The sequence below is a fragment of the Cinclus cinclus genome, chromosome 5 (genome assembly GCF_963662255.1).
Source record: "Cinclus cinclus chromosome 5, bCinCin1.1, whole genome shotgun sequence".
NCBI lineage: Eukaryota > Metazoa > Chordata > Aves > Passeriformes > Cinclidae > Cinclus > Cinclus cinclus.
In genome coordinates this window covers 42,633,421-42,650,695 of record NC_085050.1, presented here as the reverse complement: position 1 = coordinate 42,650,695, position 17,275 = coordinate 42,633,421, and the positions used below count along the sequence as shown (strand labels likewise).

The following is a 17,275-nucleotide window of genomic DNA, read 5'->3' as shown; positions in this document are numbered from 1 at the left end:
GGCTTATTAACATTCATGAAATTCATTAAAACAGAGGAGTATTTTTCCAATGTCATACAAAGACTTTAGATGCTAGTTTCTAAATGAAAACTTTCTACATTGAAAAATACATAATAAGCATTTTTAAGTTCCCCTAGAGACTTTCATAATTAATGGTATTACAAATTGTCAGTTCTTTTAAATTACTAAAATCACTTGACATTTCATCTAGGTTTTTAGAAGTAAAACAAGACCATACATATTGACACTTTCCACACACACTTAAATGCCTAACTCATTTTATACAACTAAGTCATTCACATGGAGAGCTAAACACATTCCTAAATAATGAGTTTCTGTAAATCTATTAGTGTACAATGTAGATGTATTCAAGATAAATTTGTGTATTTGTGAATGAATAAACAAAGTAAAATGGTGGAGTAGTAGTGACAGTTTTGTTTTAGCTATTTATATTATAATTTGAAAAATAAATCATTCCTCACTTAAAATATACCACGTCTTGTATCCCTGGCTTTGTTTTTCAGAAACATTTGAAAATTTTAAAATCATGAAAGAAAACTCTCAGACATTTTCAAATCTTCTAAAATATGGGGTAATATTTGGTTAAAAAAATGTGAAAGAACTTTCTTTCTTTGTGAAAGAACTACAGTAGTGAAATCATGCAAAGAATCAAGATAATAATTCTAATTCCTTTCAGTTATTCTAAAGTCCTCCAAATACAAAAGTAAACACCATTACTTCAGTTTATCAAGATTTTCCTTCAGCAAAATTAAGATTATGAAAGTTTAGATCCTGAGAGGTTCACATGAGGCAAAGAAAGGGCAGTGTCCTCTGTCCCCTCTCTCCACATATAACTTCTCCTTTTGTTATTCTTCATGCTATTTTTGCACATACTTCCTTTTGTTGTTATTTTGAGGTAAGCAATGACCAGATTACTTCAGTTCATTACACTTATAAAACTTGTCCAGAGATCCTGAGAGAACATAAAATAAACAGGGTCTTCCTTTTGACCTCGGCAGGAATCCTATAATGCAGTTTTCCCAAGTAACTGAAGGGGGCTTTGATGTTTTGCAGGTTTGTACTAAAATTCAAAAGTTTAAGTACTATTAAATTGAATCAGAGGAAATCTTAAATCAGAAGGAAGAGATCGTATAACAGGACATTTCGCCAGCTGCAATATCAATTGTGAAAAAGCAACAATTTTCATAAGACAGATACCTATAATTAACAATGTAAGCAGTAGCAGATACCACATTTAGCTTTTGACCATTTACTTTTATTACACAGAGGATTTTCTCCTCAATTTCTCAGAAAGAGTTCTCAATTTTTTCCACATCACCATTTGTAGCAACCAATTTATTATGATTTCAGAAGACAGCTTTTTAATATTAAAATCAAAACAGAAATTTTATAAAGAAAATACAAAGCTGAGTACTGTTGAAATAAAATATATCACATAATTATAATGTAGAGAAGAGCACCAAAAGCAAGAGCAAAGATGAACAATGTTTCCAAGATTGCTTAGATGTTGTTCTCAATGACTTCAAATTGTGACATGCTCCATTAGAGACCCTAATGCTGGGATCAGAAATGTACCTCTAGCTAATGAGACACAAAATAAGCTAAAAAGAGTCAGGAATGAAACCATACTGTTTCAAGGCCAGCTTTTACTGTAGCACATTTTAGATACCAGGCAAACAACTAAACAGCACCAAAATTTTTCAACGATGTCTTCAGGAAAAAAGTGAGTGTTTTCAGTGGAATTAATCTTTTTCACACCCAGATGGAGGGAAGGAAGGCGGGGGGGGGGCGGGGGGGGAAGGGGGATTAACAACAAAAAAAGCAAAAAAAATCCCCACCACTATTAGAGCTTATCTTCTCAGCAATTAGTCAAAATTTTACCCCAACTTTCTAAGATTTAAAGAAATGGGATCTGAGAGTTGGTAACAGTCAGAGTCATCAAAGATTAAGTTTCCTCTACCAGCTACCTTAAAGGATTCTCTCTTTTCCTCTCCTGTCTTTCTGCTCCAAAATTATGCCCCATTAATCTAGGTTGTTAAACTCTTCTGCTTAATTCTATATTTTTCCTTAAGGTCCTTTTCAGTTTGAGCTATTAAGATACATTCATGCTTACACAGATAAAATCTACTGCCCTTGTTACCTCAGATTTTGTTTTTCACTGGCATTGGAAATATCCCACTGAAAAAATTTTATTATATTTAACCTGTATAGTAAATGCAAAAAATAATCTAAATTGGTTCACAGGCAAAGCTCTCCATAAAAGCAGTGGTCTGGATTTATAATGTTGCATACTTTGGTTCTATATATCACAGTTTTTTCATTACAGTAGAGACCCTTAACTTTCAAGTATTTTCACAGAGCTGCAGTTTCAATGGGGAAGATAAACACTGCTGAAGTGAATAAAGCACAATGTAAGAAAAGCCTAACTTCTTTACTTATTTTAAATGTACCAACAGTGGCAAGAAGTGTCATCTTGACCCAGCTTACAATTTCCATGCATGAAACACTGAAAAACCAAACCTAAGGATCTCTTGAATCTGTAGGCTCTGCACCACCAATTAATGGTGTCTCCCCTATAGAAAGCATATGAAATTGTTCTGAACATTCCACAAATGTCTCTGAGCACCATCAGGTGATCCAGACCTTCTCAAGCCCATCATCAGTCTTTCAGGAAGAGACAGAAGTCTGTAGCTCTAAATATATACATCTAGAAATTGGTATAGAGTTTGCATTTGTGAAAGCTCCTGAAGTTTGTTTTTATTCTACCATGAGCATTTCCATCCCTGAAAGCCTCCCTGTGCTTAAGAGGAATCGAAACAACTCAGGCTCACTGAAAATATATTCAGGTCATTTGACACTTTCAGCTTCATTGTTATCTTGTCATTACAAACTTGGAAGAAAGCCTGGTAGCACCAGACCCACAACACTGAATTTCTATTTTTGCTTTCAGAAGATGCCAGTGTAATAGATTAAGTCCCTTAACATTTTATCAGCTCCACAAAAACAGAATTCCAGTAGCACTGAAATATGACAGGAACAACACCAGACACCAGCCAATCTCATCATTTAGGAACTGTCTCCTATTTCCCAGCACCTCAGATACTGCCATGATCTGTTTCAGACCTCAGTGAACCCTTCAATTACGCAGTACAACAGAAGATGGATGGTATAAAGGAGAAATCAGCTGTAAAAATAATTTTAAATATTCATATTCAAAGAAACCCGTACACCACTTTTTTTAAACTCTAAGGGCTCTTTTGGTTGACCTGCTCTGAATCACAAATTTTGTTGAAATAGCCAGTGACATCACAAGACACATCAATTTATGGCTTAGCTAATTCTGCTACAGCCAGAGCTGACTGTGTCTGAAGTGATGAAGTCAGACTCTCTTGAAGCGCTCCCTGCCTGCCCTGTCTGCCAGCCAGTCCTCAGGGAGCTGGGTTCAGGCACAGCCCCATGGCAGCTCCAGCTCCTCCAGCAACTCATAAAGAAGCCTGCACTGACACACACGAGTGAGTGCTGGATTTCACTTGGTTACATGATACTGACAAGAGATGAGCAAATTCAAGGTAGATGGCCAGATCAGGCACTCCCAGTAAAATGCTACCTCTTATAAGAAAGATTTTATTGTCCCTAGGAGTGTGAGTCTCAATAAGTAATCACAGTCACACATGCTGTGATAAATCTAATTTTCTGCTTGCAGGTAACAGTAAACATCTCCATCCAAAAAGATAAATGCAGTCTTGTGGGTAAATGCAGACAGTACAAATATCTATATTATATATCAATATCTATTCAAAATTCATTGTGAGTAATTCACAATAGCCACACTGTCATAAATGGACTGACATCACTACTACTTCCAGCTTATGATCTCAGTCTTTCCTAAATGAAACCCAATGATCACACTCCATGCTTCACTTTCAATTGATGGGACTGAAATGCTGAAACCAAGGCATTCAAACCAGATAGAGGCAGGAGGGGGGGGGTCAGCCCACAACAATACCACACTCTATGCCTTCCCACCAGCCCTTAGAGACAATCATGAGCAAGGCTTCAGAACACACCAGCTTGATACAGACATACCGAGACAACAAACAGGTGACAGGAAAAGCAAGCAGCAGCAAAAATAGTTTTCTACTCAAGAGAATGAGTTGCAAGGGCAAACTAAATTCCCAAGCACGAACTTCCAAGTAACTTCTTAAATAGACTTGAAACTATAACCTGGGGACTTCTTTTTCTCTATGAATATCCAGTGTATGGTCTTGATGTTTCCATCACAATGCTGCAAACCCTCAGCCATAAGCAACTCAGAATCTGGAAAAAGCTAAATAAACTCCACACAGCTCTTGATCAACTCCTTCTGCAGCTTAAACAACTAAACTAGTAGCTCCCAAAAGTATAACTTGGAGCCTTCCCTAAGTCCATTGTTCTAAAACACTATTTCCTGCTCAGGGGGGGAAAAACCTTCCCTTTTTAGGGCTTTTTATCATGGTTTAAATATTTGCATATACCAATCACTCTCAGTTAAAATCCCAGTTTCATTTTGTTATCCCATAAGTTTCAGTCAGTAATAGCCGTTATTAATAAACACTAAGTTGCAAATATATGAGTCATACTGAGAGAAGGATTTTATCATTGTGGTTAAAGATATCAGCATAATTTTACTGACTCAAAAGATCAATCAAAGCCAATTCTGTATTCAGAATATACACACACCATGAGTTAGATTTACATAAACTACAAAAACCAGCATGATTCAGACATCACAAAAATAAAGAAGTATGTTTTAGATATATAAAGTTGTACAAATGCAGGTAGATAGCCAAGGGCTCTGCTCCAGCACCATTACACTCACATTCATTACCCATCAAAACATAAAGGTATGCCAAAATCCCTAACAAATTTTATCCTGAAAAGTTATTTTCATTAGTTAATGTGGACACACTTGGATGAAGACAAAACATTTCTGCATAAACTGAGTTTCGCTATTGCTTTACACACATTCAAAAGAAGTCCATTATTCATTCAATGATTCTCCAGTATGATTAGATATTCCATTCCATTTTTAAGTTGTTTTAGTATGGGAAACACTAGAGGGCTAAACCATCAATATTTAAATATACATCCCTTTTAATTTTGAAAATAATGAAATACAGATGTTCTCTCACCTTGAAACTTAAATCTTTTAATTAGAGGAAAAAGCTTAAATAATTGCTCCTGTATGTACGATCTGTGAACTTGCCAAAGGGAAAGCAGCTCCATCCATCACCATAAGAGGCAGTGAGGGGAGAACTGGTTGGATGTAGCAGCAGTGAAGGAAAAGAAGCTGCAAGCAAGGAAAAGAAGCTGCAAGCAAGGAAGAGAAGCTGCAAGCAAGGAAGAGAAGCTGCAAGCAAGGAAACAGTAGGTGAGTGAGCAGTGAGAACTAAGTATAAAGCAAGGTTTGTGGGTGGCAAGTCAGCACAGCTTGTACCACCCAAACGGGCTCAGAAGCATTCTAAGACAAAAGCAGAAAACCCCAAGCACCAGAGCCAACAGTCTGAGAAAAACTGCCCAGCAATTCTGTAATTCTGTATTTTGTTGCTGCTAAGAGATAGCTGTGGAGGCCAAGAGCAGGCACAAGGTGAGCTGTGGGAGATAGAGAAGACCTTTGGGTACTGCAGCTCCCATTTCAGTAATACAAAGGAACCAAGTAGAGTCTACACTAGAAGCAAATTTCTGGTACAAAAACCCCACAGGATGTCCAAGCAAATAACCAGATGTGGTGACAGCATGGAGCAGGTCAAGGCAAGCTGCAGGCCATTCCAAAAGACATTTTGAGGGACTGTCATATAGTTACTGTCAGTGGCCATGTGAAAACACAGAAGAGCCAGGACAGTCCTCAGGGAATTGCATTTTCTGCTCATTTATTTTCTGGAGTTCATATATAAACCTCTTTCTACCATGTGAATTGCTTCAGGGTTCAGATGCTCAGGGGAAATGATGAGGGGACTGAGTGTTAATTTGCGCTAGCTTGATGGTCATGATGGGAGGAAAGAATTAAGGAATGTTTAGTTTAGCATAATGTATGCCTGATACGTTAAGGTAAAGGAAGAAGTTCGTAAATATTAATAGGAAAACTGGGGAGAAAGGAGTAGGAGGGAAGAGGTATGACCTTCCTCACATTAAACTACCAAAATAAATTTCACTTTTGTAATTCACAGAAATTAAATAGAACAAGATAAAGCTTTACCTTATGTCACCACATAAATGGCAGCTTTAATTCTTCAGAGCACAATTCTTTAAAACTGTGGATTCTGTATTTTCCCAAAATTACAATTTGAGATAATAAAATCCAGCCTTATCTTATGAACAATATTTGCCAGCTGATTGCTTGGCATTTCAACAAATACAAGCTAAACTGTAATACAACAGGGAAATAAAATTAAACTCATGCTATTCTCCAAAAAAAACCCAGACATGGTTTAGATGTTACAGTTTCCAAAGCTAAATACTTAATTTAGGACTTAATGTATTCCAGTATCCCTGAACAACTTATTTTTTTAAATTTGGAATTAAAGACTTGTCCAGTAGCTAGTTACAAGTAATTTTACAAGTCATCATTATAAAACTTTGTCAGAAATTGACAGCTTTGACACTCATTTCAAACTATTTCAACAGGAAGCTATTTGCCCATATCTCATACACGAACAAAGCTGGTTATTTTTTGACTGCTGTACTATTTTTTATTTACATGGGTTTTAGTAGCATTTAGTAGCATTTTTTTTTTATCTCATTGCTGCTTCCAGTAAATTGTTCTTATGCCAATTCCCAATCTTTGTGTCTCCCACCAGAGAGGGTAGTGAGAGGTGTCTGGCTTGGGGGAGTCTCCCTGAAGGGGGGAGGAGGCAGTGAATTAGGGTGTGCTGTTCCTAAGCCACAGCAGTGCAAAAGCAGAGATGTGGTCATTTCTTATGCTTTTACATAGCTTTATGGCAGGTAAAGGAGACATTTTTTAAAATATTCTTCCCCAACTATATATTAAATATCTGCCAAACCTACTATCTCTAGTGAAAGAATTTTAAATGGTATCTTAATACCAGAAATTAAAGCCATGGACACAATGATTTGGAAGAAAGAAAAAAGTCAGTAAGTTTACCTGACATAACATATGCAACAAAAGAGCATTTCCAGTGCTGCTCACCAACCAGTCTGATGATGCTACACCTAAAACTAATGCAAACAAATCAGCTAATAGAGGACCCAAATGCAAATACTATGGTGAGCATATGCAGTCAAATGCACTAAGGTACTTCCAAGTGTCAGCTTAAATCTAGTGACAGCCCTCTATCCTGTTCTTTACAGACTCACATGCCAACTGCCACCAAGTTCAGAGTAAGATCAAATTCTGCACAGGACTGAGAACAAACCTGAAAGGTTGTAAGCACATTTGTCCACTGGGTCTGTCTAAATCACCCAGAGATACTACTTATGCTCTGGCATGTAAAGACATTTGTTTTAGAAGAGTGAAATCCAACAAAGAATAGCAAATGCTCTTGAAATTCAGGGGGTGCGGGGTGGAATTGGTGGGATAACAACACGTGTCTTATTTGAATTTTGGCAGCTACTGCCCAGCCATCATTCAATGAAGGCGAGCTTAAGAAGAGCAGGATGACAGGCAAGGGGAAGCCCTCGGTCTGAGCAGGATCAGCAACCCAGAGAATCCATCTAAAGGGATTTACTACAGATGCATGGGACAGGCTGACAAAAAAAGAGAATCATTTTAAATTGGGGGGGGGGGGGGGGGGGGGGGGGCGGGAGAAAAAGGAGTTTTGGATGGTGAAATGCTTAAGGATGAATTACGTTTGGCTCTGGGAAAAGAAAGGGAAATGAGAAATTTCTCATTTCATTTCTCATTTCTCAGTCAAACAGATTTGGAGAAAGGCACATACTTCTTGCTTTCTACATATTTGATTGCTCCTACACAGACTTCTTGGCTCCATCCTGCTCTCTTAATCACAAGCTTCACATACTGCAAAATAATATCCTAGTGTCTTTTTAGATGGGCAAAGCTAATGGATTGAGCTGAAAAAACATTAAAATAGTATAAATATTAATTTACCACTGCAAATTTAGTTTACTCAAATGACAAAGTCAAAATTAGATGATATTTACTTTAGATCTCTTCCCATCACTTGATGTCAATGATGCATGAAGATATGCTCCATTTGCTAAACCATAGCCCGTTCATTTTAATAGCAATAGGGCATCAAGACACACGAATTATGCAATGCTCCAAAAGGCTCTTGAAATTGTTACTCCCTACATATGTAAACAGTTGGTTTCAGCAAACACTTACCCAGTCATTGTCTTTTGTCCACTTCTGACACTACTTTTTTGATTCCAGAATACCACCTTAACAGCTCTTAGCAGCCTTTTCATAAGTCTCACTCCCTTTTTTCTGAGCACCATAAAATTTTATTTTAGCATTTCTTCTAACCAGTCTCTTCTGCCCAGTATGCATATCTGAGTACTACACTATTTCTCTCCCAGCAGTTCACTGGCAGCATAAGTAAAACTGAAAAACTGAATTTTCTTCTTAGGCAATTTTTTTACTAAGCAAATAGATCAATAAATCATTTATTAGCCACCAGTATTCCAAATCAGAAATTTAACCTGGGTTCCCTCTCACTTTTGCCAAGTTACTTATTCATGGATGAGGCCAAAGCCCAACCACAACTTACTAATTTACAAAGATAAAATCCTGATTAACCTTGTCCTAAGTTTTAATAAGGCCCTCACGTATACTTCAACGACTATAGCTTCTAAGCACAAAGCCTCTCACTAGAATTACTCTGGTTTCACTCTCCCGAAATACTTTCTATCTTATATAATTAAAATTTCTTAATGTTGCTTTCATGGACTTAATTTATCTTTGTTAATTAACAAATTGTCTCTCTGGCATTTGCTTCCCAAGACACCCGCTTTGACATCTACTTGACCTCATCCACAACTATAAAACCTGTTCTTATGCCAACTTCCATGCCTGTACTTCACTAAGGTAACAGACACTGTCCCAGATGTCATTTTACACATTTCTGCATATGAACAGCACCTAAATGTTCTGCATATTGTTATAGGCTCTGCAATTTTTTGTTCATTCTCCCATGAAGAAACTCAAGCTCATTGTTTATCTTATTTATCTTCACCTCTCTTCAAGTGAGTGAGGTACAAGCATTGCTGTATTTCAGAGGTACAGAAGATTCTTGACATGCACTATATAGAACCCCCCTGCATTAATTCAGGTATTATATATATTGCCTCCCGGTATCCAAAAAAGGTAGCACTTTCTGCCAGCTTTTTTCCCAGCACTGCCTACTCATGGATGACATATGGGACTATTTTCACCCTTCCAGAAGTAGGGGTCCTATAATCTGCCATTGTGCTACTTTTTCCAATAATCAGTTTTGCACCTTTAGCATTAACTATTAGACAGCACAAGCTTTTTATCAGTAGTGCCCGACAGACACAAGACATTTGACTGCACCAAAAACATGGCACCATCATCAAATGGAAATCCCAAGATTTGCACTGATCTCCCTCTTACTGGAAGTGCAGATTTCAAGATCTAATGTTTCATATGCCAACACTAGCCATGAAGGGGCTTCCCCCTGTTTAAAATAGTAAAAACATTTCCAGTGCTTTCATTATCATGATACTACACAGAGACAGGTCATCCTTTCACTCTGCCTCTCACAAATTTTATTACATGCCATATACTTCAAATGAGTCTTTTACAGAGTCTGAATTAATATGCATCAAACCAGTATTTTAAAATAATTCTGTTCTGCTTCCATTAATATGATCAAGTTCAGTCACTTTAGGCTAAAATTATTGCAATCACCTGCATTTTCTTCCATATCTCCATATACTTATTTTTACTGGAGCAATATAAATTTTGAGTGCCTCACACTCAAGGAATATTTTTCCATGTGAGAAACCACTCTTCATTTCAAATCCATTTGCATGAAGTACAACAGAAGGAGAAAAACCTGCAGTAACAGGATCTAAGCATATGCTAAAACATGCACCAAAGACTTGTGCACAGTAAGTAAAGGAAAACATCTACATCCAAATTCTGGAGCATCCTAAAATTTGAAGTTTGATTACTCACAGGAAGAGACTACTCAGTATTTCACTCTATTGTCAGGTTTTTAGTGGTTTTATTTTTTAAATCAAGAGCATCTGCATTACACTTCAGACAGTTGTACACTGTCCACAAAGATGGACTTTCAATTCTAGCTGTGGGCATGGAACAGTCACCACAGCTAGTAAAGGCAGGAGATGTGCATTTAGATTTGTTCTTCTGTGTTCCATTAAATATAAAACACTATCTTTTAATTCTAAAAATTCTCTACATCTCATGATTTATGTTTAAAATATAGAATGTAGTACCATTCATAGCTGACATACCTGCTCCTTGGAAGAAACATGGATTCTTTAATGAAGACTGAACCAGACAGCAGGATATACCAACAGGTACCAATATCATCAGGGCTGGAATTAAAAAAAAAAAAAAAAAAAGACACAGTTTAAAACAGATTTAAATTACTCACAGCAGTACCAAATTTCCAAATTTGCACTACAAAGAACATCAAAGAGGCAAAAGTGCTCCAAACTATTGAAGGAAGACACAACTCAATTATTTAAAAAGTAGTTCCATGAAACTATTCTAATTTCCACCTGCAAACATATTCATCATTAGAATGGTTAATTTAACTTACTTGACTTTATTAAAAACATCTATCGATTCATTTGGTAATAATGCAATTCAAATTAAATATAACTGTAAGTGATTAAAGGAAGCCAAGCTACATGTAAATACACTGTATTGTATTGAATGCATTGAAGAAGAATGACAGTTCTTACTGAAAAGAGCTGTAGCATCTTTCCCTCTACAAAAAAAGGCATCCTATCCCAATACCAGCCATCTTCTTCTCAACCTTTTCTTCAAGACAGAAATTTTCCTTTCTGCATCAGCATGCCTTTCTACAAGATAAGACACCATTGGAAACATCTCCAGATGGTAAACCTGCATCAGATTTGCCTGTCATCATTATCTGCTGCTGCTAACCACTGCCATTTTCATGTCTCTTCCTGGCACCAGAATAAATTCCCAACAATATGGGCAAAATGTTTCTTTTCCCCTCTCTTCATCCCTATAGAGGAACTGGATGAGGAAGACTTTTTCATCCAGGTACAGTACTGTAGATTCAGATGTTGCTCCTTGAGTAATACAAAATCCTTTTCATGTGCTTAGACTCTTTTTGGATAAGTAAGTTCAAATAATGTTTGGACTGGAAAAATAAAATAGATCAGGGCTACTAGAAACAGCTGCAGTAGAAGTCTCACTCCATGCTAACAGTCAGTGCTGAGAATCTCTCTACTGTACTTCAGTTTCTACCACTCCTGCTTCTTCCAGAGAAACTAATTGAATGCAATAGACTAATTTAATAGACTAATAGAGTTCATCCTTATGAACTGCATGAGCATTCTTATCGAAAACCACATCCCTAGCGACACTAAGAGATGCAGATTATGTAATTAATTTGTAGCACCTTCATTTTTAAAATTATATGTCTCAAGTCTTTAGCAACAACTAGGTCTACTTCGAGTAACAATAGCCCACACCTTTTAACAATGATGACAGCATAGTATTAAAATCTAATCTTAAATCTTAGTAGGCAATGTACACATTAGCTGTGTGTTTTTCATTTGAAGGACTGCAATTTAAGAAGTACATACACAGTGGTCCTCAAAACAAATGTGCTAGCCTAAATGAGCTGGAGCTCTCATCATACTCCATTTTTATCTTCCAGTGTATAACATAAGCATGAGAGAAAGGACAAAAGCATAGAAAATTGAAGGAAAATGAGGGGACACAATTTGTGGCCAAGAACCAGATGAGCTGAATAAGAAGATTGAGCTTGTATTTCTTTTCTAGCAGCCAATGTCCTAACCAGTGAAGTGATGCTGGTCAGCCACACACACCAAACAAGTGACAACATCTTCAAAATCAAGATTTCAGGAATATTTATTTATACTGATAGACCATAGAAAATGAAGCAGTAACAGTCCCACAGCTAAAACAACATCATCTTGATTCACATAGCTGAGTGTCCTAAGTTGCCTATTCAGAAGTGTGCCTCACTTGCGTCTCACATGGGCCTTATCACCCTCAAATTTGGTGGTCTAGAAAAACCAACATTGTGCATAAGTGCAGAGAACCAGGTTAAAAGCAGATAAACTCATAAAAACCCCAGCACTTCAAAAAATAAAATAAAAATCATTCCTAAAAACATAAACATGCACCTGAGTTAAGTTACACATCCTTAAACACTTCCTTCTTTACCCACAAGTCCTACACCGACAGGCATACAACAGCATTGCTGCTGAAATGTGAGTCTGTTAGATTTTTATTATGTTCTTTAATAGCTGTCATTCTACAAACAAATAATCTGGACTAATTAGCACAGTTAAAAATTTTTGAAATAGAAATTTTAAGCAATGGATACAGACAAAGTGATTTACCAAATACCTGGGAAGTAACTGTACTAGAATGTGAATAATAATTTTTCCATGTGGATTACAGCACATTATATTATAATATATTATCATGTGAGTTTTGTTGTCTTGGGGGTGGTTTTTTTGTTTTTTTTTTTTCCTTTTCCTAAAAACTGGCAGCTTGACCAAGTATTAAAGTGTAGTCTGGTAGAACAGAACCTGGAATCTCCGATTTTATAATTCTAAAGCAAAAGTAATCTAGGAGATCTTCTCATGCTCCCAGAAAGGCATTTCCAATGATAAAATAATTGGAGCAGAAAAAAAAATTAAGCCAAAAGAAAGTATTTTAACTTTTGCAAATCTACTAACATGCAAGATTTTATTTTCCTCCTTTTAAGAGCTGATTAACTTTTTAAATTCTCTCTCAAACTACCTATTTGTAAGGGGCTTCAGTTATCTTTTCTCATTGGAGATCCTTTAACCCCAAAGAGCAAAGCAGCTACTGGCATTCACAAGCACCAGTCAATATGTTCAATATGCAAATTCTTAAGGCTATTTTTGAATTTACCTTTGAGTCATTTAACAAACACCTAGAATGATTATGCATTCAGCTGTAGAGGTTTGAATTTTCCTTATTTGATCACAACACAGAATGACTTTTCACTCAATCATCCAACTCAGTTTTCTCTCTTTTTTTGCCAATTCACTGATTTATTCTCTTCCTCTGAGTGCTGGCTCTTCAAAAGCTGTTGCTCCTTCTCACTTATCTGTCATGAACATCATACTTTATCCACTTTGTATATAGCCAAATGAAGCATCTGCTTATCTGACAGCTGAAAGAACTGATTAAAAAATAAATCAAATTTCAGGAATACCATCTAATTGCATTTGTTTTCCCCTTTGCTTTATGTGTAGTTAATGACTGGTTTTATTTGCACAGTTACATTTGAAAATTTCTAAACTTTAAACTATTTGCATCATGCATATCTACTGAACTCAACAATTTAATTTTCTAAATAAAAAAAACTTCAATATTCCCGTGTCACAGTAGTGGAATATTACTATGGAACATGTCTGTATTCAAGGTATCTTCCCTGAAATACATGTGTTATTCTTCTAAAACTTTCACTGTCAGACAAAAAACATCATAAATATTTCCAAGACAGTCTTCAAGAGCAAAGAAGACAGATATGGTATTAATTCTCCTCTTTTTTACAGCTAGTAGTGTCTTAATATAGTCTTGACATCTGAAAAAAATCCCACATGTACAGCAAAGACATTTCTTTCTCCAGAGCCCACATGCTTCTCTCAGAAAAAAAAAAAAAAGGCAGCAATTTAAAGACTGATCCATTCCTTTCATATGAAAATATATTTAACTCCTGCACTTCTAACACTTGCTATACTCCCAGCCGATTAGAATTAAGCATCAACAAAGCCACTTGGCAGCCAGCTTTTGCTAGACAGTACTGTCACGTGCAATTCTTTCACTTTCAGGGTTCTGGGCTTTCCACAATCCTGTTCAAACATCATGTGGCATTCAATCAAGCATCCATGTTTTCTGTACTACACTTGACATTTGTTCATCAACAATGCATTTGCATTCTTCAGGACTTTTGTGCCTGTAATGAAAGGCAGAAGGAACTACAGAAGAAGCAGATGCTGAACTATAAAAGTACTTCTTCAGGCCACCTGAGGACTTATGCAAATCCTATTTTACCCAATAAAGAACACTTAAAATTCAAAAGGTTTTCTTTGCATTCACATTTTACATTTTATTTTCAACATTAAAACTGAACTCTAGAGAATAAGCCTAATTATAAAGTTTTCTTTCACTGACAGAATAATGCCTACCCCAGCAGCCCACAGAAGAATCTAGAAACTTGATTTGTCCTAAAGCTATCTCTTCTGCCAAAGAGACAACAAATTGTTCTTAAAAGGCTTTATTGCAGACAGGACAGTTCCCTGACTGGGTCTGCACGAGGGAATTAAGTCTACGTAAGCACTTCACCAGGAATTAGCTGAAGCAGGACTGATGCTGATGACCTTTCCACAAAGGCATCCTTCAAGAGACATGGGGTTTTTTTCAGCTTAGGAGAGTTAAGGGGAAGGTCCATAGCACCTGTCAGTCAAGCTGATGTAAAAAGGAAAGACATCTGCTGAGGTAGGATATGTCCTATTAATAGTTTAGTAATGATCCACTGCTGTCCAGCATCACCACAACCACTGAAGCACGAGGAGCCAGCTGTCACACATGAGGAGACTGGAAGTTCAGTGAAAGCTCCACAAAGCAATGGAGCTGGGGAAGGGTCTGGAGCACAAGTCCTTTGAGGAGTGGCTGAGGGAGCTGGGGGTGTTTAGTCTGGAGAAAAGGAGGCTCAGGGGAGACCTTATCACTCTCTACAACCACCTGAAGGGAGGTTTAGCCAGATGGGGTTGGCCTCTTCTCCCAGGCAACAAAGAACAGGACAAGAGTCAGCCTCAAGTTGCCCCAGGGGAGGTTTATATTGGATATTCAAAGGGAGGTCAAACACTGGAATAGGCTGCCCAGGAAAATGCTTGAGCCACCATACCTGGAAGTATTTAAAAAATGTGTAGATGTCTTGGGGAGAGGGTTTAGTGGCAGACCTCACAGTGCTGGGCTAATGGGTAGAATCATTAATAATTTCCAACCTTAATGATTCCATGACCCACATCAGGCTGAAAGCAAAGCTCACCAAACCCAGGCAAATAGGACTTCCTTTCTAGTTTTGAATTCCTCTCTCCACCCTCCCTCCACTCTTTCAGGGCTATATGCACAGTGGGAGTGGAAATAATTGAAATCAGGCACTATTGACACACGTACATTTCCAAGCAGGCATACCAAGACCTTTGCAGGCAAGACTTTACTCCACATGTTAGCCTTAAGTGACAGAATACATTGCTTCAAATACTTAAGACTGAGGGAAAGCTGTTTGTTTCGGGATCTTTCTTCAGCTCAGCTACTGTTCTGGGTATTTATCTGGATGAAACATAGGACTGTTAAAAGTTATACAGCCTACCAAAAGCAGCAACAGTCCCCAGTTACAGAAATCAAGATTTATTGCCAAGAAAGTTGGATGACACAAGCAATTTATCCTGCAGAGAATCAGAACGAAGTCAACCCCAAAGTCACTCATTAGGGGCAGTAAGAACAACAAAGTCAATATACACTCATTCTGTCCTGAAAATAAGATTTGTGTTCTGCAGAAACAACAACAAAAGGACTCCAGCACCAAGATTTAATGTTCTTCTCTTGTAACTACTATGTTAGAGCTACCGACCAATAAAGTTTTCAGAATATTCAGGTTCTAGCAGCAACCTCACAATGGTGCATAACTGAAAGCCAATATCAAAATAGCCACCAACGTGCAGGTTTTATTAATAATCTGAACTTTAGCTGAACAAAATTTGAATAAATCTGCTTGTTATCTTGACTTCTGTATTATAGCACCTTCAAGAGCAGAGGATTTCCTGGGGAATCTATATATACTTTCCCAAAATGCCAGAGAACTTGATTTACAGGAATTCAGGAGCTAGAAATGGAAAGCCATAAATTGGATTGCAATGGCTTCCTGTTGTGTTTCCCTGTCTAGCTTCCTTGACGTAGTCCTTTAACACAACTACAACCTGCAGCCAGACAGGATATATTTCTGCTTTGAAAATTACACAATCAACTGAAGACAGAACTGTGCAAAGAAAGTTCGTATCTGTCATTAATTGTCCTGTCTGGAAACTTCAATTGTGTAATTATGCAATGGCCTATGACATCATTAAGTTGTCAGCACTGATGAGCTTAGACAGTCTTTTCAGACTCAGGCTTTCACATTTTCTAGCATATAATTGTTTTCTGAGACCTCAGAGGCACTCAAAGTTCAAAAATCAAGAAGTGCTTATTAATCTCCAGACTGACAAAACCCAAGAAGTTTGCAGGCTTTCTCACAGTCTCCAGTGCTTGTATCAAACTCTTCATGCTATGATCTATTTATGTCTCGAGAAGGGGCAGCTTCTTATTCCCAGACCAGCAGGTAGCTACATATGCACTACTTAAAACTAAAGCTTTATTTTCTAATTATAAATATTTTATTTCTATATAAAGCAATCAACAGTACTTGCATGTTTGCAACTATATATCTGAATTATATATTAATGGCATATCAAAGAAATTCTTCACAACAAAACATGTCCACTACACATATCAATTCTTTAAGACATCTATCTACAGGAGCACAGGTGTTCCAATTTTAGCTTTCAGATTTTCTGATTACTTAAGGTGCTAAAAACTCTCCAAAATATTCAGCTACAATAGAGATTTAAATCAACCTGTCAAACGGCAAATAAATCTCAAATACCTATACCAGCTGTAGTATCTTCCTCTATCCTAATGAATCCTGATACATCACTTTTCTTTAAGACTTGTTTAGAAACAGCTAGATTTTAAAAAGAGCAATCCATTTAATTCTCATTCTCCATCAAAATGAGACACAGCACTACTACAACCTCTGGAATAATAATCATATTCAGCACATTCTTACTCAGGTTCAACAGAGCTAATGAACATCTTAAGTACATACAGTGGCAAGAATTTGCAGGCCTTTGTGATGACTGCTGTCAAGCATGCTTTAATTCTGTCAAATAAGACATTGCTTCAGTTCAAAATTCAGTACCTGGACTTAAAAGCACATGCTAAACA

At 37.0% G+C, this 17,275-nt stretch overlaps 1 protein-coding gene across 1 annotated transcript in view; it reads right to left on the bottom strand.

The window, feature by feature from the left end:
• Positions 1-17,275, bottom strand: part of RAPGEF2 (Rap guanine nucleotide exchange factor 2) — a 181,702-nt gene that overhangs the window by 95,908 nt on the left and 68,519 nt on the right. The window contains exon 4 of the mRNA XM_062492880.1: positions 10,477-10,560. Within this exon, the coding sequence (XP_062348864.1) occupies positions 10,477-10,560 (84 nt within the window). The remainder of the gene's footprint in view (positions 1-10,476; positions 10,561-17,275) is intronic.